The sequence below is a fragment of the Brassica napus genome, chromosome C9 (genome assembly GCF_020379485.1).
Source record: "Brassica napus cultivar Da-Ae chromosome C9, Da-Ae, whole genome shotgun sequence".
Taxonomy (NCBI): domain Eukaryota; kingdom Viridiplantae; phylum Streptophyta; class Magnoliopsida; order Brassicales; family Brassicaceae; genus Brassica; species Brassica napus.
In genome coordinates this window covers 41737845-41760544 of record NC_063452.1, presented here as the reverse complement: position 1 = coordinate 41760544, position 22700 = coordinate 41737845, and the positions used below count along the sequence as shown (strand labels likewise).

Here is a 22700-nt window from a genome sequence, read left to right as displayed (position 1 = left end):
GGAAATACCGAGGAACTAGTGTTTGGGGTTTCAAAACATCAATTTTTTTTTGTCGTATTTCATTTCTTATACAATTGTAATGCATACCATTGAGGATTCTTTGTATAGATGATCATAAACCATGAAATAACAAATTTCAAAACGAATTGAAAGTATTCCCTTTACCGTTCATTAAAGTGTATAAGTGTTTCCCTTATGTTGTGGGGATTTCGTTCATACAATCGGAAAAGTGTTTATTATAGGGTAAAGAACAAATTTTTGACTTCATAATCAGTCTAAGACACTTAATAAGAGTTATATAAGTGTTATTCAAACCGCAAAACGTTGTTTTCGGTTTAAAAACCCTATTTCCTCGGAATATTCCGAGGGAATTCCGAGGAAACCATTATCTTCCTCGGAATTCCGTCGGAATATTCCGAGGAAATTCCTAGGAACTAGTGTTTGGGGTTTCAAAACATCAATTTTTTTTGCCGTATTTCATTTCTTATACAATTGTAATGCATACCATTGAGGATTCTTTGTATAGATGATCATAAACCATGAAATAACAAATTTCAAAACGAATTGAAAGTATTCCCTTTACCGTTCATTAAAGTGTTTCTCTTATGTTGTGGGGATTTCGTTCATACAATCGGAAAAGTGTTTATTATAGGGTAAGGAAGAAATTTTTGACTTCATAATCAGTCTAAGACACTTAATAAGGGTTATATAAGTGTTATTCAAACCGCAAAATGTTGTTTTCGATTTAAGAACCCTATTTCCTCGGAATATTCCGAGGGAATTCCGAGGAAACCATTATCTTCCTCGGAATTCCGTCGGAATATCTATTAAAAAAAAAAAAGTCGATGCTAGTCTGTTTCCTAGTTATCATCACCAGATGAATCTGAATCTGGATCTTGGTGAAACTCTCCAATCACTGGTTCATCCTCTACGTGAACGACGGCTTCCTCTCCGAAGTCGGTTAAATCGACTACAAGGCCAACTCAAGCTAAATCTTATGATGCACATAAGTTGCCGGATGTGCTTGGTTGTAGTGGGTCTTCCAGCTCAGAACTTCCCTGAACTCGGCCTCTCGGGTTGAGTCTTGTTACAGTAACCCATGGATCATCTCTGTTCCTTACCCGGGGGTACTTGATATAACAAACCTGTAACATTTAAAAATTATTAGTAAAATTATAAATTAATACACATGATGATGAATCATTCTAAATAATTAACATTTAATTACATGATCGGCATGAGAAGCAAGAATGAAAGAATCATAATATTGCAGCTTTCGCCTCGAATTTACTGATGTAACACCAAATGCATCTGTTCTCACACCTCGATCTAGAGTGTTGTCGTGCCAATCACAATAGAAAACAGTACAGCGCAATCCAACCATGCCCAAATACTTGATTTCCAAAATCTCACGTATGTGTCCGTAGTATACATCATCTCCTGATGCAGAACAAACGCCAGCATCATAAGTCGTACTCGAACGTCTCCTCTTCTGAATTGTGAATGCATATCCTCGAGTACAAAATCTCGGATATGACTTCACAACAAATTTTGGTCCAACGACCATCTCGCGTATCCAATCGTCAAATGTTTCACTTCAGACCAAACCAGCAGACACCTATATTAATAGCACATATATATGTTATATCAATAAATGTGAATTAGTATAATATGTGATAAATGATATTTTAATTTGTTTAAAGCACTCACATAAGTAAACATCCATCCAGAAAATTCTCTCTGCTTCATTTCTTCTAGCTCGTCCTCTGTGGCGTATCTATATTCGAACCGCTTTTCTGCCATGAAAATCCTGTACATATGATGACAATAATGTAATTAATTAAGATTTAAATTTCAACTTGTTAAAACAAAAATTTGTAAGCTAATTTATTTACCTCTCATATTGAAGAACATCTTCGCAGTTGGTGAGCAAATATGTTTGCAAATAACTGCGCTCATGCTCAGTAAGTCGACGGTCCTTTGGTTTTCCGCTAAGTCGTCCAACGTCTGTGAAAATGTTTGGAACCGTAACATGATATGTTGCCTGTTCGCCTCTATCATCATGCCGAGCTGGTCTTCTGTTTTTGGTCTGAACTTCTGCTGGAAAGTAGTACTCGGCAAAGTTTGAAGTTTCTTCATTGATCATCTGTGCGACTATAGAACCTTCCACCCTACTTAAATTTTTCACCATCTTCTTCAAATGGAACATATACCGTTCTACAGATACATCCATCTATACTGCACAGGACCACCAAGTTCCAATTCTCTTGCCAGGTGAATAACAAGATGCTCCATAACATCAAAAAATGAGGGAGGAAATATCTTCTCAAGGTTGCACTGAATCACGGCTATGTTAGTCTTCAAATTTTCAATACCTTCAAGAGTCACTGATCTCGTGCATAAATCGCGGAAGAAACCACTTATCCCTGCAATTGCTTCATGAACATTTCGTGGTAATAGTTCCTTGAAGGCAAACGGAAGGAGGCGCTGCATCATTACATGGAAATCGTGGCTTTTCAAGCCAGTAAACTTTCTTTCCTTTCTGTCGATACATTTACGCAAATTTGATGCGTAACCGTCTGGAAATTCCACATCGTTTGAAATCCAATCAAAGAACGCATCTTTTCCCTCTGCATCAAGTCAGTATATGGGAAAAAGAGCCCTACCATTCTCATCAACATGAAGTTATGAACGAGCACATATATCGACTAAATCCAGTCTTGACTTCAAATTATCTTTTGTTTTACCTTGAACATTAAGGATCGTGTTCATGAGATTGTCAAAAAAGTTCTTCTCAATATGCATGACATCTAAATTATGCCTTAGCAGATGATCCTCCCAGTATGGCAGATCCCAGAAAATATTTTTCTTGTGCCAGTTATGTAGGTCTCCAACAGCATCTACCGGAAAACGCTCATGTCCACCGACGTATGGCGTCCTTTCTGCACCAAAATCTCTTAGTTGTATCTTCAAATCTTTCCCACAAATTTCTGGAGGTGGACTGTCAAACACCCTCTTGTTCTTCGTAAACAAATTCCTACTCCTACGATATGGATGATCAGGTGGTAGGAATCTCCTGTGACAGTCAAACCAACACATTTTCCTTCCGTGTTTTAGTTGGAAAGCATCAGTGTTATCTTGACAATATGGACATGATAGCCTTCCATGCGTTGTCCATCCAGATAACATACCATATGCTGGAAAATCACTTATTGTCCACATTAGTACTGCTCGCATTTGAAAGTTTTCTTTACACGAAACATCGTATGTTTCAGCACTTTGAGCCCATCGTTGTTGCAACTCATATATTAGTGGCTGGAGAAACACATCAAGTGATCTCTTAGGATGCTCTGGTCCGGGAACGAGAATCGAGAGAAACAAAAACTCTCGTCGCAAGCACAAGTTTGGGGGTAGGTTGTATGGTGTAAGAATGACGGGCCATAGAGAATACTGTCTTCCACTCTTGTCAAACGGGCTGAAACCATCAGTACATAATCCAAGGTAGACATTTCTTCTCTCATACGCAAAGTCGGGATACTTTGATTGGAAATGCTTCCACGCTTTTGCATCTGAAGGATGTCTGATCTCACCATCTGTTGAGTGCTCCGCATGCCATCTCATTGGTTGCGCTGTGCGTTCAGACAGATACAACCTCTGCAACCTTTCCGTCAAAGGCAAATACCACATCCTTTTATATGGCACTGGAACTCTTCCACTCGTATCTTTATAACGAGGCTTTCCACAAAATTTGCATGTAACCCGCTGTTCATCCGCCCTCCAATAAATCATGCAGTTGTCGCTGCATACATCTATTACCTGATACGATAAATCAAGACCAGCTACGAGTTTCTGAACCTCGTAGTATGAACCAGGAGCTACATTATCCTCGGGTAGAATACCTTTTACAAAATCAGCAATCGCATCTACACACTCTTCAGCCAAATTATAATCTGTTTTAATGCCCATCAATCTTGTAGCAGATGATAAAGCTGAATGACCATCTCTGCAACCTTCGTACAATGGTTGCTTTCCAGCATCCAACATATCATAAAATCTCCTAGCTTGTGCATTGGGTAAATCTTCCCCTCTAAAATGATCATTTACCATCTGCTCAGTACCTACACCATAATCTACATCCGTTCTAATTGGTTCTTCTAATCTAACCGCTGGCTGAGGTTCGCTAGTAATACCATGTTCATAATTAGTTTCCCCATGATGATACCAAATTTTGTAACTTCGTGTAAACCCACTCAAATATAGATGAGTCCAAATATCCCACTCTTTAATAACCTTTCTATTTTTACAATTAGAGCAATGACATCTTAACATACCTGTTTTTGCTTCCGGTTGTCGGTGAACTAACCCCATGAATTCGGTTATACCTCGTTGGTATTCTTCCGTAAGCAATCTCGTGTTCGGATCCAAATGGGGTCGATCGATCCAAGAACGAAAATAATTTGAAGAAGACATGTTTTTTATGAATCAAATTCGTGTGTAAAGAGACTAAGAGGGAAGATGAAGATATGGAGTGAATGAAGAGGAAGAGGGGTGCTTGTATTTATAGTTGAAATCCTACCGACAGCCCGAGGAAATTCCGACGGAATTCCGACGCCAACGGCTAGTTCGTCGGAATTTCCTCGGAATTTTAAAAATCCCCCAATGGCTAAAATATATCTTCGGAATTCATCGGTTTTTTCCAAGGAATACGTTTTTCCTCGGTATTCCATATGAATATTCCGACGGATTAGTATTTCCTCGGAATTCCCTCGGTATATTCCGAGGAAATTCCGAGGAAACCAAATTTTGTGTTTCCTCGGAATTTCCTCGAAAATTCCTCGGGATATTCCGAGGATTTCATTTTCCGTCGGAATATCCGTCAGAATACCGCTGTTTTCTTGTAGTGATCAGCCAATATCTTCTACTTGTATTTTGCTTAAATTTGGATATTTAGCTAACTATACGATCTGATCCGTAAAAAAATGTGAAAAAAAAAAAATCAAACTACAAAAGCTGTATATTAACCTCCTTTGTTGTTTGACCAAAAAAAAAAAACCTCCTTTGTTGTTGGAAAAGAGGTAACCTGTTCTGAGTCATTCTCAGATTTGAATTTCGGAACCTCCAACCAAAATACAGATTATGACTAATTAAAGAGTCCCAACGTCCCGCAGTTTGTCAACTCGTTTCTTAATAGCTAGGATAACACATTTTATATAACACCCTAAACAATATGGGATTTGTCCAGATTATTCAGGATCTAGTAAAATTATAATGATCAATCTATTTAAGTGTGATGGTTACCAACAAAAAGAATTCTAGTTTTCTGCATAGTCTAGCGAACATTTTGTAATCTTGCTACAGTAGTGAAAGGACTATCGAACAAATAAACTAAGCAATCAGGTAACAACGAATGGCAGAAATAAAACTAATAACACGGCTGCTCACAGTTTTATATTACATATTTATATATGACTATGATATATGAAGAGTAATCTAAACGTCTTCCGCAATCATCTGACTTTCTTGACTAAGACTTCAACTAATTCATTCGTTAACTTTGACCATCTCATTCTTTAACCAACCTTCGTCATGAAACATAATATATTTATATGAAAGATTGTTATAACAATAATCTTTGATGACAAAATTACAGAAAGCGAAGAACAAACCCAATGTCATATCAAATAATAAAATGTACAGCACCTTTAACTAAAGAGACCCAACCCTCTCTACAAACATACTACATCTCAGCAGAACAATGAGTTTAAAATATTACGGTGGAGTTAGGAAAAAATACAGAAGAAGTTTCGTCCATCAATAGACTTACATGGCTGCACGAGTATTTTGTAAATCCAGATGATGCAAAAATAAAGATCATAAAGTAAATATCACACAAAGTTTGTTAATTGGTTTATTTTCTATTCTTCGAGACTTCATCCATATTTCAAATTCAATAGAAGAAAAACGCAAATTGCAACCAATTCGTAATACAAGCATAACCCTTTTGAATCACCGCTCGGTTCTATAACATAATGAACTCTTCAAGATAAACTATATCTTGACATAAATTCCCTTAGAGTTTAGATTTTATCAGGATAACATAACTATAAACTAAACTCTTCTTGAGTCTAGACTTAAATCCTCTAAGTCTCTGAAAGTATGTCATATGTATTTCGTCACCGAGTACGTCAACAACTTACAGAGACCAATGATATTAACGGCACGTCAACACCAACGCACAACACGCTTGATCATCACAAGCTCGAAGTAATGGCACACTCCGTCAAACAAAACATCAACACCAATGCCACAACACTAAGACAAAGAAACACTCCATCAGACACTACGAGAATACTCAACAACACAAACACACAATGAAAAACTCTCTCTCCCTTTTATTCTCTGAGTTTTGTCTTTCTCATAAGGGACATCCCTCTTTATATATTAAACCATAAGCTTGCTCAAGTTATGTTTCCATTTAAGCAAACTTCATTTTCTTGTAAATGCACACTTCTTCTCCAAACAAAACCCTTTTGCTTAATAGAAAATCGTCTATTTTCCTTCAACCACATATTCTCTTCCTTTTCCAAGATCTATATATGTATAGGTATTGGGGGAGGTCTATAATCTTCTTCGTGTCTAGGTTAATTCATACTTCCTCCACCTCTTTTTGGTTTAAAATTCTCCAGCCATCTACTTCAAGCAAATCAAGTTGAAGAGTATCAATCGGTGATATTCCCTTTCAGTTGAAAATTTAGTATTTTTCACCTTTCAAATGTACCATAAATTTTGGCTAGATATTTGTAAGATATTTTGAACTATTTTTAATTTTCCATTTTGTAAATGAAATTTTATTTATTTCATTTTGACGTATTATGACTGTTTTCTTACTATTTTTAAAACAGATTTGAATCTCATAATAATTGTTGCTGTTAACTTCAATCTTATTGGAGCCGGGTTTTACCCTGCTCAAGACTAGTTCGAGACCTCAACCCAGACGCAATGGAGCCTCGCTCAAACATCACTAAGACCCAAGCAGAAACGATAGGTCCAGGCCCACCCCGAGATGAAGGGTCTCGTACGCCGAACTCGGTGAATCACAGCATAACGTAAAGGAATCAACGGCATTTAAGACAATCATAAAGACGCCTGATCCACGCTAGAGATCACGCCACCATTAAGATCCACACTCTGAGACCTATAAAAAGGAGGACAAGCCAAGAAAGGGATCCAGTCTTCTCTATGGCTAAACGATAGTCTCGTTCCATTCATATTCTCTTGTTCTTAGAGATCCCGTTGTATTCATCGGCTACTTCAGACCTTATCATCAACAAAATATACATTTTCCATACCGTAGTTAATTGTAGCTCAAGCTTTTTCTTTTAGATTAGTTCTTATATATGTTATCATAAGCATGTACCATATTTGTGAGTAGATTTTAGGATCTCACAAAAATTCAATGTTAATTCGTCCCAACTATTTCGACGAATTAACAGCAACTATCGTTGTTAATATCCGTATCTATCATCCATACTGCTTTACGACGAACAACTCAATGATGATGTAACAACAATTTTTTTGTTATAAATTCACGACAAATTATGATGAATCTTAATTTACGACACACATTTAGTATAAATGTATCGCTATTTCGTCGTAAATATTCATTTACGGCAAATTAACAACAAATATGGCTGTTGCCTGTCGTAAAGCCCTTATTTTCTTGTAGTGAATATTTATGTCACAGCTTTAACCTCTATAAATTGTAGATGGATCTGTTTGAATTACCGATCAAAAACTGAAATATCCATTCAGGAGATAATGTTTTTTCCTGAGAGAGGACGTTAGTTTCACATTTCAGATGTTGGCCCCCTATAAAGCTAACTAAAATCATACTTTTAGTTAAGTTCCTATTTATTCATATCCATTATTATCAATATTCTGTTATATTTTCCATAAATGCTTAAACAATACAATACTATAGTTTTTTAGTGAAAATTTTGGACCATTTCTCGAGATTTGTGTGTCATCTTTGCACATGAACCATGTTAATCTTCTCTATATCATTCCAATTTTATCAGATGTTCCTTTAGGACCTACAATACTATAGTTTCTTTATTTGATGTTTGGAGTCAAGTGCGATACAAACAAAATAATCAAATTATGTACGAAATTACGATTTGGATCAACTCTTTTGAGCATTACAATCGTCCTTTGTAGTACCTACACAACCTATAAAACAAATTCGCATTTATATAAAGTCTGAGATGGACATATAACGTTATAATCCGATAAATTAATTTGCTTATACGATATATTTTGCAGATGCATGTGTAAGTTGTGATGGAATGTTTGCTAATATGTTGTTGAAGCACATAATGTGTGTGATATATCATTCCAAATGTCCCAAGCTTATCATCAAATTTAGAATGTCCCAAACTTGTGATTATTATTTTAAAATGAACACCAAAGACATGTTGTTATATGTATTATATATACACATATTACATGCGTAAGCTTCTACTTCCCAACCATTCCATAATCTTTGTTCTATCCGGCCAATGAAAATGGGTGATAAACTTAGACTATCCGTCGGAATTTGGGTATTTTTTCTTCAATTTTTGTATGATACTATGTTTTCTTAAACCATCCTATGCTATATTTCCAAAATTTATTAATATAACCTATATTTAAACACGTAATTTCGGTCTTAGCTTATAAGAAATTGTTTCTTTTTTTTGTAACATAATATATTTAAAACAAATTTATATGAGTTTTGATTGTTTAAAACTCATGCATGAACTCTCCACAGGAAACGGAGCTTCCTTGCTGCTCTATACAGCTCCAGTGTATGTAAAATAAAAGCCAATTTAATTTGAATTAGGCAAGAAAGTTAACTATAGCTTATTTTTTTTACTGTAGATTAACATTTTCAAGGGTGTTTAAGAAGAAAAGCACAGAAGAATTCTCATGTCTTCCTTACGTTATGACACTCTTCAACTGTTTGATTTACACTTGGTACGGTTTACCGATTGTGAGCCATTGTTGGGAGAATTTTCCTCTTGTGAGCATTAATGGAGTTGGCATCGTTCTCGAATCAATCTTCATTTTCGTATATTTCTGCTACGCGTCGCCCAAAGAAAAGGTAGGATATTCATTAGAATCATATGATATTGTTTTATGTTTAAATAGTGACATTGAGATATATAAACATATGAAATAGATTAAGGTTGGTGTTATATTTGTTCCGGTGATCGTTGTGTTTGGGTTAACAACGGCAATCTCAGCCGTGGTGTTTGAAGACCACCGTCACCGAAAATCATTCGTCGGAAGTGTTGGCCTCGTGGCTTCTATCTCCATGTATGGTTCTCCTCTCATCGTTATGGTAAGCTATGTATATATGCATTGATCAAACCACAAGAAAAAAAAGAGAGCAACTCTCTAAAATATAAGCCACAGTTTTACATTTATTCCAAATGTATATGTTTTTTTAAGATTTTGTTTTTCCTACCACAATCAAGTCAAATATTAGTTAGAGATATTACTTATGAAAAAATATATACTTACGGATCAAGCTAACTAATGTGAATGTGTGTACAGAAAAAAGTGATAGAGACAAAAAGTGTGGAATACATGCCTTTTTACTTGTCATTCTTTTCATTTTTGGCTAGCTCCCTTTGGTTGGCATATGGTTTACTTAGCCATGATCTCTTTCTTGCGGTTCGTTTCTTTTCTAGTTCACTCCCTTTCTTTGGTTTATTTCTTATTTCAACATATTTAAACGGGTCCAAGATTATTATTTTTTGTTGATTTAGAAGTTTCGTTGCTTTGTGGATTGAAAAAGAGTGATAATTTTAAGAATGAAAAAAAAAAACTCTTATTGATTTGATGTATTGTTAAAACATTTGTTAACTGCTCAACCTTTTTCCTAAAACAAATTTGGTGTTAATCACTAGTGTTAGGGGGTGGTACACAGATTAGACCTTTCAGCGTAGCGATAAAACCTATCAGGTTAGGGGTCTAGTCAGACTACTTGGTAATTATCAACATTGTGACTAGCAATTTTTAGAACCTTGGTTACTAATCTTCTTTCTACGGCAATTTACTAGTCTGTGGAATGAAAAACCTGGTGTATATTAATACAAATAAGGTCCACTAAAAATTGTTTGTGTGACTACATAAAGAATGCAATAAATTGTTGAGATTTCACTTGCATGCAGTTGCCTAATATGGTGGGGACTCCATTGGGGATTCTCCAACTTATCATCTACTTTAAGTACAAGAACAAAAAGGAAGCGCCAATTACAACAACGGTGGTGGGCAAATGGGACCATGAGAAGAACAAGAGTAAACTTGAGCTTGTAGTCGACGTTGATCATGATGCTGATGCTGATGACAATGAGAAGAAGTTCATGAATGCATGTTAGTTAGCTTTCAGCTTTATGAGTTTTAACTTTCTTGGATGTATTTTTCTTCTCCAAAAACTGTGTATGAATCCATCCAGAGATGTTAGGTCAACGTCAAGGTCTCGTGGGTTGTGCTTTCATTACATGATGTTACATCTCTATTCTTGATCATGCGAATAGAAACAAGAAGAGTTTTTGTATTCGACGACAAAGATTCATTGTGTCGACAAAAAGACAAAAGAAAAAGATCGATCTATAGCCGATGACTGATACAATTCAGAATTATTGAGTATTTTGTAAAACGTATCCAAAGAGCACGTGGAATCGCAGAAAAACACCATCAGCTTCCACTTTATAGAAAATAATACAGTAATAATCTGTTGCAAATTAATTAACAGAGTTTTTCACTTCTTCGCAAATCAAAATTTCATTAAAAATATAATACTTTTTTTTTATAAACCCTATCAGCTATCCGGTCGGCCCGGGAAAAACGTACCTAATGTTACAGAGTGGACTAATTCAAAAGCTTACTACACCGCCTAATCCGAGTTTGAAACTATTTATTTTAGCATTATTTTTTATAAACACAGAGAGTATTTTTGGTTAATGTTACAAAAATTACTACTCAATTCGCATACTCCATTATTTTTGGGCAATTGATCTCAAACTGAAAACTTTTTCATTCATACATTTACTACTATTTTTTCTCGATGTAACTGTTACTTTTGTTTTATGAAAGCCCATAGACGTAATACTTATAATGGGCCAGTGAAAGCGTAAAAGCTCATATAATATCAATTCTGTTGTCAGCCCGACAAGGAAGACGCCGTAAAACGACAGCGTTTAGAAAAACCGCGAGGCAGTTTTGGATTCCACTTTTCCTCTCATCTCTCTCACCTTCTTCGCATCTCTTTCATACATTATCTCCTTCCCCAAACGTGAATCCCTAATTTCATCTGCACGTTCCAAATCACTAAGACGATTTCGCCAGGTTACACGATATCTCACGATTCATCATCTCGGTTTCTTTCGTAGTAGCTCGTTTCGTATAATCTTAACTTCGCTGGTGAAAATCGGATATTTGATTTTCTTCTTCGTCTCGATATTGCTTATTGGTGGGAATCATCAACTCTTTGAGATCTATAGGGTTTCTGATTCGTACTACATGGCTTGCTTGTGCCAATTTATATAATCTTTTTTCTCTCTGTTAATTTGACAGTCCCTATACCACCGCGATGTCTTCCGTGTCAAGCCAGCCACAGTTTCGATACACGCAGCCACCTTCAAAGGTTCTTCATCTGAGAAACTTGCCTTGGGAATGCACTGAAGACGAGTTGATTGAACTCGGGAAGCCCTTTGGCACTGTTGTGAATACAAAGTGCAATGTTGGAGCCAATCGGAACCAAGCTTTCATTGAGTTTGTAAGTGAAGAGAGACTTATCATTGTATTATTGCAGCAGCAGAACAAAGTTTCGATTTTTAATTGTTTCTTTTTTTTTTTTTTGCAGGAAGATTTAAACCAAGCTATACAGATGATCTCGTACTACGCTTCTTCATCGGACCCTGCTCAAGTTCGAGGTAAAACTGTCTACCTCCAGTACTCCAACAGGCACGAGATAGTGAACAACAAAACGGCGGCAGATGTTGTGGGGAATGTTCTTCTTGTGACAGTTGAAGGAGATGATGCTCGCATGGTCAGCATTGATGTCTTGCATCTGGTAAGTGGATCAAGCACCCTTTTGTTTTTGCTGAAAGATTGTTCTCGACGACATTCTAGATACGTTAGGTTGTAGGTTTGTCTTGCTTTTGGAAACTTACTTTTTTGACATGAATGCAAATGGATCAGCAGGGCCATGTCAAGGCAATTTCTTCAGTGGCAGGATTATGCATTAGGAGAAAGAGCACATGTGTGTTTGTTTCCTTTCTCCTTTCCCTAACACTGCCTCTCTCTCTCTCTCTCTCTCTCTCTTCCCTACTCTTTCTCCCTCACATTTCCCTTTTATCAAATACTCTAATAGGGTGTGTAAGATATCATCTTACATAGGTGTAGTTTTCTTCGATATGATAGGGGCCAGCTTTATCTGCACATTGTTTGTGATGTATAACTGTATAAAAGTTCATGCGTCTGTGACCGATTTTATCTAGACGTTCATCAGTCTCTGCTTACCTATGGAGGAATACGTTCTTTCTAGTCTGCTTGTTTGTTATGCTGGAAGGCATATATCATTTGCCTTCCAGATAATATATACCGGTCTCAAACTTACCACACCATATTATGTTGGTTTAATTTGTTATCCTAACTTCTGCGGTGCTGTGCGAATTTGATATGTAAATGGCAAATTAAATTTGTCTGGGAATGTTTCTGAAGTACAAACTAGTTACAGAAACCGCTCTGTAGTCTTTAAAGTCGACCCTTCTAATTTTTGGTTGTTCTAATTGCTGGTTTGTAATGCAGGTATTCTCAGCCTTTGGGTTTGTCCACAAGATTACTTTTTTCGAGAAGACAGCTGGATATCAGGTATACTACCTAGCCTTACATGCTTTGGGTTTTGATGTTTTCTAGGTATAATACTTATAGATTTTACTGTCGTAATTTCTCTTAGGCACTGGTTCAATTTTCTGACGCGGATACTGCAACCTCTGCAAAAACTGCCCTCGATGGAAGAAACATCCCTAGGTGACAGTTGTTTAAACTTTTTTTTTGAGACGGTATTTAGTCTAACTGTGAAGGGCTGTATAGTTCTAGATATTGCGTGTAGGATCTGACGTTTGTCAGCCTTACGGACGTCCATAGTACTTTTTTTGTCATCTGATGTTAAATTTTCTTTAGTCATGTATGGTGGTGATGGATCTAGTAGAACCAAACTAGTCTTTTGTTTATTTAATTATAGATATTACAGGCTATAAAGTTTGATACTTGTAAGTAACATCTTTTTCTTTGCATCAGTTATCTACTCCCTGAGGAAGTGGGCCAGTGCTCTCTTAAGATCACATATTCAGCTCATACAGATTTGACTGTCAAATTTCAGAGCCATCGGAGCAGGTATGTGTATTCTCATCATGTGTTGAAACGCGAAACATGTTTTGGTTTTCTTGGTGATTGCCATGACTCCCAGATAATATTAAACTTAATTATTCCTGTTTAATATGCAGGGACTATACTAATCCTTACCTTCCTGTTGCTCCTTCAGCCATTGATAGTACTGGTCAGGTAAGCAGTTTGGGAGCAGTCTCTTGCTTGAAAGTCTAATCATCTTGCTGGTGATGTGTAGATATTCCAAAGAGATGATGAAGTAAACACATCGTTTATTGTTGTTCTACGACCTGACTTGAAAGATCAATGTGTCATTTCGTAATAGGTGATTGTGGGTGTAGACGGAAAGAAGATGGAGCCTGAAAGTAACGTTCTTCTTGCATCCATCGAGAACATGCAGTATGCAGTAACTTTGGATGTTTTACACACGGTAATACTCGATAGACGATGAAATCTCATTGCATGTTTCGTTGGGAAAATATTAATTGTCTCTTGCCCCCTTTTTTTTTTCTTTATTAACGAGTAGGTTTTTGCAACATTCGGAGCTGTTCAAAAGATAGCAATGTTTGACAAGAACGGTGGGATGCAAGCATTGATTCAATACCCAGGTAACAACATTCTCTTTATATGAAAATGCTCTGTTGTTCTTTGTCACTGATGTGTTGTAAGGTGAAATTATCAAATGAGTTCTGATCAGATGTTCAAACGGCTGTGATGGCGAAGGGAGCGTTGGAAGGACATTGTATTTATGATGGTGGATTTTGTAAGCTGCACATCACTTACTCACGCCACACCGACCTCAGCATAAAGGTTAGTAGTCTTTTAAGTAGTTAGTGTTAGTTAGAAATCTTTTTTTAAAATGTCAAAAGTAAGGATTATATTTATGTATATTTGGATTTTGAACAGGTGAACAACGATCGAAGCAGAGACTACACGCTGCCTAACCCACCGGATGTTGTGATGACTCGACCATCTGGGCCTTAATCCATACCCGGAGCAATACCATGAGACGCAAGGTCAGAGTCCTTACATGGCAGCACCCTCTCCCGGCTCGATGCATCAAGGGTCGGGTGGGCAAATGCGACCACCACATCATTATGGTTATGAAAAAGAAAGTCATTAAAAAAGGTCAAAGAAGACGAAGTCGTTTTATCCTCTCTTACATTTCTCCTCTCTCCGTGTTATGTTTATGGAACACATTTGTACTCGAGTCCAGAGAATCAATGATCAAAACCATTCGTTATTTGTCATCGTTTTGCATCTAAAATAATATCTCTTAAGAGTAGATGTCTAATCCCCTGATTATTGGCTAAACATGAGAGAGGGAATCTGGATAAGGTTTTGTTAACCCAGTTGACTTGTTGTCTGGGAGGGATATTGTGGAGGTCTCCAAGAGGAAGAAGATAAAAAGGAATATTCAAGGAAAACCCTACTACTGTCTCCAATGTCTTCGTCCACTCTTCAAGCTTCTCTTCTCCTTCGTCCTCCTCTTCATTCTCTACGTTTCAATACTCAATCTCTGTCCAGTTTCTACCGTCTTTCTTCAACACAGTTTCGTTCCATTCCTTGCTCATTGGGCCACGACAATGTCGCTTCCGATTCGGATTTCCTTCCCAAGGAGGCCTCCTGGAGCGGAGATATCGACCGGAACGTTGCGGACTCAGCAGTGACTGAACAAGGGACGAGTGAAGACATCCTAGTCAATAGAGGAGTAGACGAAGCGGAGGTTAGTAATGCGGAAGACAGGAACAAGAAGGAGAAGAGCAAGTTTCCGATCCTGGTGTTGCTGATGGGCCTATGGGCATCTTTAAAGAGAGCCATGGAGAAGGTAATGCAACGGGAGTGGTGGCCTTTCTCTCGCCCACAGAAGCGTCTCGAGAAACTCATCGCCCAAGCTGATGCCAATCCATTGGACGCTGCTTTGCAGGGTGCTTTATTGGCTGAGCTCAACAAACACATGTATCTAATTTAGGAGTTGAGTTTTTTTTTTTTGTAGCTGAATTCAATTCTGTGTGGTGTGATTATGTCTTGTTTTGCTTCAGTCCTGAAGCTGTCGTTCAACGGTTCGAACAAAGGGAACACGCAGTGGACAGTAGAGGAGTTGCTGAATATATTCGAGCTCTTGTCATTACTAATGCTATTGCCGACTATCTTCCTGACGAGCTATCCAGCAAGCCATCTACTCTTCCCACACTGGTAGTATATTCTTCTTCTACCATCACTACTTCTGTTATCTGTACTAAGATGAATACATCTCTAAGTTAGAATGTTCCTACTTGTCTTTGTCTTGCTGTATATGTAAATAATCATTGGGTCGATGTGCAGCTTCAAGAGCTGAAGCATCGTGCATCAGGCAATATGGACGATTCGTTTGCGAACCCTGGTATATCTGAGAGGCAACCGCTGCATGTTACTTTGGTAAGTTTTCCGCTTTACATTGCTCATCTTGTGAGAGAAGGTTTTTTTTTTGTGAGAGAAGGTTTCATATCTCTAACATGCGTCTTTACTTTGTTAGGTTAATCCGAAAGTTTCAAACAAATCAAGATTTGCACAAGAGCTTGTCTCGACTATCTTGTTCACAATTGCTGTTGGATTAGTTTGGTATGTGTTATCTATATTCTACTTGAATCAAGTTTATAATAAGATTAATTTAGATAACACAGGTGGAAATGTTGCTTTTTTCACTGTGTTCCTCCTGTTAAAATGGAATTTTCTTGTTTAGGTTTATGGGTGCAGCTGCTCTGCAAAAATATATTGGAAGCCTGGAAGGAGTTGAAACTTCGGGTGTTGGTTCAACTTCTTCATTTTCCACAAAAGAGGTTAACAAAGAAATAACGCCTGAAAAGGTATTACCTGAAGCCTAATGTTCTTCGCTGTTTACAAGGATTCTAAAGTAGCTGAATTAGACTTGTTAGGAAATTGGCAACAGTGGCAAAATGTATGGTAAAGAGACAGATATTGCAAATTAGTTGCATGATATGATCTTTCTTACCTGAGACAATTATTGTCTTTTTGAATCCTGGGTCCTCTCTCTATCATAATGCTAGTTTATGCAGTGAACATTTGAATATTTCTGTTCATGCAACATTTGAGCAGAATAATTTGGCGGAGTGGATCACTGTATCTTAATCTGACAAATTTCCTTCCTGCAGAATCTCAAAACATTTAAGGATGTAAAGGGTTGTGATGATGCAAAACAAGAGCTTGAGGAGGTGGTAGAGTATCTTAAAAATCCATCAAAGTTCACCCGTCTTGGAGGAAAGTTGCCAAAGGTATAATCTGTGTAAATTTAATTATTGTAACTTCTCGATTGCGTGTTACTTGGCACTCGGTTTTGTTCGGTCTACTTAAGGCTATAATCTATTTATACTCGAGAGACATTTCTTAAAATGTTTGCTTCCAGGGAATTCTTCTAACAGGGTCACCTGGTACTGGAAAGACATTGCTGGCTAAAGTAAGTTCTCATATAACATTAAATTTTTGTTGATAGGTAGGGGTAGTTATCGAAGAGTTAAATATTTCATTTTCTTGTGTGCCTTTCACAAAACTCTTATTAAACTACCTATAGTTTGATTGATTGATTGCAATTAGCTGACCCATTAAAATTTTTTTTAAAGGCAATTGCTGGAGAAGCTGGAGTACCCTTCTTCTATAGAGCTGGATCTGAATTTGAAGAGATGTGAGCCTTCTAGTTTTGTTTTTCTCCGGCCTATGTCTTGAGTAATATCATCATTAACTTTGTATTACGATCATGTGGCTTCAATAATAATAATATCATAATTTACTTGATTGACAGGTTTGTTGGGGTCGGAGCTAAGCGTGTGAGATCCTTGTTTCAGGCAGCTAAGAAAAAGGTCATGTCACTGCTAATAAGCTATTTCAAAAGAGTTATGTTTGTTAAGCTGTGAAGCCTCTCACCATGAGTCAAGTTCTATTTGCTGACAATCATGTGTTACAGGCGCCCTGTATCATTTTCATTGATGAAATCGACGCGGTTGGTTCCACGAGAAAACAATGGGAAGGGCATACAAAGAAGACATTGCATCAACTGCTTGTTGAAATGGATGGTTTTGAGCAGAATGAGGTAGTTTCTTTAATGAGGGATAGTGTACCTTGTGTTTACTTCCCATAATCTGCTAGAGTTTAATAGTACTTTTTGCTGTGCAGGGAATAATAGTTATGGCAGCAACAAACTTGGCTGATATACTTGATCCAGCCCTGACAAGACCGGGTAGATTTGATAGGCATGTAAGTATTCAGCTCCGTATTGCCCTCGTCTCTGTTCAGGCTAGTTACTGAAAAATGAAGAAGTGATTCTATCTGCTTTCAATGAAAATTGTTTTGTTTTGGATTTGCCAAAAGGAATATAATAAACTAATGACAGAAGGTGAATTTAGATTGTGGTCCCTAGTCCGGATGTGCGTGGACGCCAAGAGATTTTGGAACTCTACCTCCAAGGCAAACCTATGTCAGATGATGTGGATGTTAAAGCAATTGCTCGTGGAACTCCTGGATTCAATGGTGCTGGTGAGTATCTTAAAATCTGTAACTACATTTTGTCACTGAGCTATGGAGGTTCAATGATTCACCAAATCAATTTTTCTAGATCTTGCAAACCTTGTAAACATTGCTGCCATTAAGGCAGCTGTTGAAGGTGCTGAGAGACTTTCTGCTGAACAGTTGGAATTCGCCAAGGACCGAATAGTTATGGGCACAGAGAGGAAGACAATGTTCGTATCAGAGGACTCAAAAAAGGTATTTCTAATACTTGTCTTTTGGATGTAGAGTTCAAAACAGCTTGTGACCTCTCTCACTTGCTTCTTGGTCTCTTTAGCTCACTGCCTACCATGAGAGTGGTCATGCTATTGTCGCATTGAACACGGGGGGTGCACACCCGATCCACAAAGCAACTATAATGCCACGTGGATCTGCGTTGGGAATGGTTACGCAGTTACCTTCAAACGATGAAACATCAGTGAGCAAGAAACAATTATTAGCTCGTCTTGATGTATGTATGGGAGGAAGAGTCGCAGAGGAGCTCATCTTTGGCCAGGACCATATCACCACTGGAGCAAGTAGCGATCTCTCCCAGGCCACAGAACTTGCTCAGTATATGGTAATAACTTGTTATAACCTTCATATGACACGAACATTGCTTCTTACCTCTCGTTGTAGCTGTAGTAATGCTTTTGGTTCATTGTGGAAGGTGTCGAGCTGTGGGATGAGTGAGGCAATAGGACCAGTTCATATAAAAGAAAGACCAAGTTCTGAAATGCGATCACGCATCGATGCAGAGGTAGGAGACTCTCTATGTTCATTTTCTTATAGTTCCTATTTAAATCCCTTTGCTCCCAAGTCTGATCATTTTTAATGGTCAGGTTGTGAAACTTCTTCGAGAGGCATATGAGCGAGTGAAATCTCTATTGAAACGGGTTTGTTTGTGCAAAATTTAACGCTAATCTCACACTTTTGACTCTTATCAAAACTGTTTTAGGAGTGTCATTTTCTCACTTTTATTTATTTGGTTATGTGTGTTTTGTCCAGCATGAGAAGCAGCTACACACGTTAGCAAACGCACTTCTGGAGTATGAAACGCTAACCGCAGAGGACATAAAGCGTATTCTCCTTCCAAACCAGGAAGGAGAGAAGTTACAGGAGCAACAAGAAGAAGAAGGAGACTTGGTATTGGCCTAGTCACATCATAAAGACACCTTTTTGGGTGCAAAAAGGGAGGTTCAAAGCTTTTGTACAGGTTAAATCTCACACAGTTTAAACAAAAGAAAAACATCTCCCATATTTTACAAAAACAATAAACAGATGAAATTATTCATCTCATGTTATACATTATTGTAGTTGTTATTCCATTAGCTCATTAGTCTGACTTCAACCTAGAACTTTATTTTTCATTTGACATTCTATGAAATAAGAAAAATAGTAGAAGAACATTGGGATTAATGTAATTGTAGTTTTATCTCTGTTGTGTTTTTTAAAGGGAAACAAAACTAATTTTTCGTTACAAGTTCTCTTTATGTTTTTGAGCGAAATCGGCCAATGAAATTTATGCAGAAAACACTTGTTATAATACTGAAAATGGAATCAAACAAGGAATAAAAGGCGAATAAGAGCATACACGTCAGCTTGGAAAATCGTCCAATAGGGAAGTTGCTTTTTGCCACGTCACACATATATGGGCTTGCACGATTTTTTGTTTTTTGTAGGTTATGGACTCTTCTTTCTAGGCCGCAATGCAAACCAAAAGAAAGTCCGTCTCGCCTACCTCTTCTTCCTGATTCGCCTTTCTAGGGTTCATCGTCACTTTGATGATCTGATTCCTTCTACCAGCAATGGCAGTTCTGAAATGGCGTGAAACTCGACGCTTCGTCATTAATCTTCGCGTCGGAATCTGTTCATGTCGTTCCCGTTTCGATTCTTCACCTCCCAACGGTTACAAGTCGCATTGATTCAACGTAATTAACCAAAACTTAACTCTTCATGGCCACTACAACCAAGATCTCGCATTCAAAGACTCTTATCTAGCTTCGAGGCGGTGACTCTCACCTATAAAAATGTATGGCTTGGCTTCATCTTTGAGCATCATCCTCACAGATCCTAAAATTGAGAGAAATATTATATTCTGTATAATGGCTACCTCATCTGTCTTGCTCTCTGATTTGGAGGCTGGAAGTTGTTCTTCTTACACGGTGGAGGTTCGGCTGCTCAGATTCTGGAAAGCAAGAATGTGATCATGTTTGATTTTTTCGTGGTTGAATCTAAACGTGATCATGTTTGACTTAGTAATTCACTATGAGACTTACCAGAAATCTCTTGCGGAGCACCAAAACCCAGACACGTTGAAGAGGCTGAATGAGGCTGATAGAGCCAAGAAGATTTGCCGTATCAATAGTATTTCGATCCCACTATTGGTGAGGCGGAGCGTCAAAAAGGTAATCTGGTTTTGCAGTTCTATCTTGGTAAAGCGAGTTATACTAACATCATTTTGTGTTTGTAATACAGGTAATAAGTTATTCAAGGAGCAGGAGTATCATGATGCCGTGAGACATCACACTGAAGCGATACAAAGAAATCCAAAAGAACCAACAGTAAGTCCAATTCTAATCATCTTATGTGCTTAACTGTTGTGTATAAAGGCTTCACTGTTACGTCTTCATTTCGGTTTAGAGCGAACCAGTGAGCTAAGATTATTTTATTTTCTTCTTCTTCCAGACTAGGCCTAGGGGAATGCAAGACCCGGGAATCAAGAACATTCTCACAGATCTGTAATGAGACAAGTAATGAGACAAACTTTGATCTCTAGATGTCTTCTCGATTTACAAATCAATGTTTGGTTATTTGTTGCAGCAATCCATCTTGATGTTAATGATATCTCACCGAAATCCAAACTCTTTTAACAGATTCTGTATGATTTCAGGAGAATTCACCAGCAGCACAACATGCACACCCCGATGATCATGATCAAATCCAAAAGCATATAAAGCTAAACCCAGATTTTTTACTTTTTGTAGCTCTCAAACCAAAATCAAGTTCCACCCATTGTTTCAGGATAATCTGATGTAACATTTTCTTATATCAATTGTGTCTTTATAAGACAGAGACTTGAATTGCTTACATAACTGCATAGCCCAAAACAAACTCACAAAAATTCTTCAGTACGTAGGGTTAGTTCTGAACAAGAAAAACAAAATGTTAAGCATCAACTTCTTCATCCTCGGATTAAAGTTCAGAGGATGATGCAAGCTCTTGGTGTTTTGTTGAATGTTTCAGTTTAGGACTTACACGGGATGAAGATGAGGCTAAGGAGGATGAGATACCTACACGGCTACCTGACGGCCAACACCAGTGTGAGAACCGAAATTCGTACTGTTGATTTCCGTTTAAATTAGGAAACTAGGAAAACCCTAATTTCCCAGAGGACCCTGATATCTGCTAATTACCACACGTCAAGCAATCAGAACACGAGAATAACAACGATAAGAATAAAAAATCGAAAAAGAGAGCAAAGTATATCTTATTCCGAATCTGCGTATGAGCGTTTACAATATGGTATAAGCCTGGGCTCGAGAGCTGTCGGCGAGATTCCTAGTTCTAGCAACCCTAAGACGGCTAAACCTAATTGAGTCGCATCTCGAAATAACAAAAACGGAAAATTGCCTAAATTGCTCTAAGTGCTAAGTTTGCTCTGAAAAGTCCTCCTTCCCATGCTCCTCGCCTAGGACTCCTTATATACTAGCTCCAAGGTCGGTTTACGCTTTTACTCTTCTGCACTTAAGCCGTCATAGCATAAAAATGGAGATATTCCATTTTTCCCGATCTTCCAATTATCTTCAAAACTTTCGTTTTTATCCGCGGAAACTTGACATTTATCCTTCCTTGTGGACCAAGCGTAAACTGTGCTGCGGTTTACGGGCTTTTGGTTAAGAAATCGTAGGATGGGCCTCGAGTCGTGGTTTAGATCCCTTTGGGCCGTCTTCCGACTCGACATACACTACTACGAATTCTTTTCAATAAAGAACGAACTTTCCGCGGTGTCTAATCCGCGAAGTTTGATTGATGGATTTGAATAGCGGAAAACATGGACTGAGATTGCTACGGTCTTCGGAAGATAGCATTCGAAGGTTTGACGAGAATGCATGGACTGATGTCGTATCGATGTTCGGAAGGGTTCGATCGCTACACAGCGACTGAACTTCGGCTCGAGCCCGGTTGCTACGTAGCGACCGAACGGGACAAGCGCTCTAGCGACCGAGCCTTGGCTTGAGCTTGGTCACTACGTAGCAACCGAGCGGGACGATCGCTCGGTCGCTACGTAGCGACCGAGCTTTGGCTCGAGCTCGGTCGCTACGTAGCGGGACGATCGTTCGGTCGCTACGTAGCGACCGAGCTTTGGCTCGAGCTTGGTCGCTAAGTAGCGACCGAGCGGGACGAGCGCTCGGTCGCTACGTAGCGACCGAGCGGGACGATCGCTCAGTCGCTACGTAGCGACCGAGCTTTGGCTCGAGCTTGGTCGCTACGTAGCGACCGAGCTTTGGCTCGAGCTTGGTCGCTACGTAGCGACCGAGCGGAACGAGCGCTCGGTCGCTACGTAGCGACCGAGCTTTGGCTCGAGCTCGGTCGCTACGTAGCGGCCGAGCGTGACGAGCGCTCGGTCGCTACGTAGCGACCGAGACTTGGCTTGAGCTCGGTCGCTACGTAGCGACCGAGCGGGACGATCGCTCAGTCACTACGTAGCGACCGAGCTTTAGCTC

At 38.4% G+C, this 22700-nt stretch overlaps 2 protein-coding genes, 1 non-coding gene and 1 pseudogene across 7 annotated transcripts; 3 read left to right on the top strand and 1 right to left on the bottom strand.

The window, feature by feature from the left end:
* Window positions 1-7991: 7991 nt before the first annotated feature.
* LOC125593786 lies at window positions 7992-8094 on the bottom strand. The gene has a single exon (XR_007329677.1). It is a non-coding gene; the product is annotated as a U6 spliceosomal RNA (small nuclear RNA).
* A 319-nt stretch (window positions 8095-8413) lies between these two features.
* Window positions 8414-10608, top strand: LOC106418021 (bidirectional sugar transporter SWEET3). Of its 5 annotated transcripts, XM_048768684.1 has the most exons (6): window positions 8417-8600; window positions 8810-8846; window positions 8920-9142; window positions 9221-9382; window positions 9598-9717; window positions 10218-10608. In XM_048768684.1, exons 3-6 carry the CDS (start codon window positions 8984-8986, stop codon window positions 10422-10424), a joined length of 648 nt encoding a protein of 215 aa, XP_048624641.1. In that variant the 5' UTR covers window positions 8417-8600; window positions 8810-8846; window positions 8920-8983; the 3' UTR covers window positions 10425-10608. The 5 variants fall into 5 exon arrangements, with proteins under 5 accessions (XP_048624642.1, XP_048624641.1, XP_048624640.1 ...); XM_048768685.1 differs by lacking the exon at window positions 8810-8846 and having other exon boundaries at window positions 8414-8600; XM_048768683.1 differs by lacking the exon at window positions 8417-8600 and having other exon boundaries at window positions 8614-8846; window positions 9285-9382; window positions 9669-9717.
* Window positions 10609-11255: 647 nt separating this feature from the next.
* Window positions 11256-14687, top strand: LOC125592957 (annotated as a pseudogene).
* A 139-nt stretch (window positions 14688-14826) lies between these two features.
* On the top strand, window positions 14827-19456 carry LOC125592956 (ATP-dependent zinc metalloprotease FTSH 11, chloroplastic/mitochondrial-like). Its single transcript, XM_048768680.1, has 17 exons — window positions 14827-15396; window positions 15480-15633; window positions 15763-15855; window positions 15953-16038; window positions 16160-16283; window positions 16590-16709; window positions 16841-16891; window positions 17055-17116; window positions 17234-17291; window positions 17396-17521; window positions 17605-17685; window positions 17835-17964; window positions 18044-18192; window positions 18272-18553; window positions 18644-18733; window positions 18816-18869; window positions 18982-19456. Exons 1-17 carry the CDS (start codon window positions 14882-14884, stop codon window positions 19129-19131), a joined length of 2325 nt encoding a protein of 774 aa, XP_048624637.1. The 5' UTR covers window positions 14827-14881; the 3' UTR covers window positions 19132-19456.
* Window positions 19457-22700: the final 3244 nt, after the last annotated feature.

Excerpts from the sequence above, each read along its gene's own strand:
- LOC106418021 (XM_048768681.1), top strand. The coding sequence starts at position 8,767 with ATGAGTTTTGATTGTTTAAAACTCATGCATGAACTCTCCACAGGAAAC. Across the intron at positions 9,143-9,220 it reads ACGCGTCGCCCAAAGAAAAG|ATTAAGGTTGGTGTTATATT; the intron begins GTAGGATATTCA and ends CATATGAAATAG. Across the intron at positions 9,383-9,597 it reads GTTCTCCTCTCATCGTTATG|AAAAAAGTGATAGAGACAAA; the intron begins GTAAGCTATGTA and ends ATGTGTGTACAG.
- LOC125592956 (XM_048768680.1), top strand. The coding sequence starts at position 14,882 with ATGTCTTCGTCCACTCTTCAAGCTTCTCTTCTCCTTCGTCCTCCTCTT. Across the intron at positions 16,892-17,054 it reads GAAAGACATTGCTGGCTAAA|GCAATTGCTGGAGAAGCTGG; the intron begins GTAAGTTCTCAT and ends TTTTTTTTAAAG. Across the intron at positions 18,870-18,981 it reads TGAAATCTCTATTGAAACGG|CATGAGAAGCAGCTACACAC; the intron begins GTTTGTTTGTGC and ends TGTTTTGTCCAG.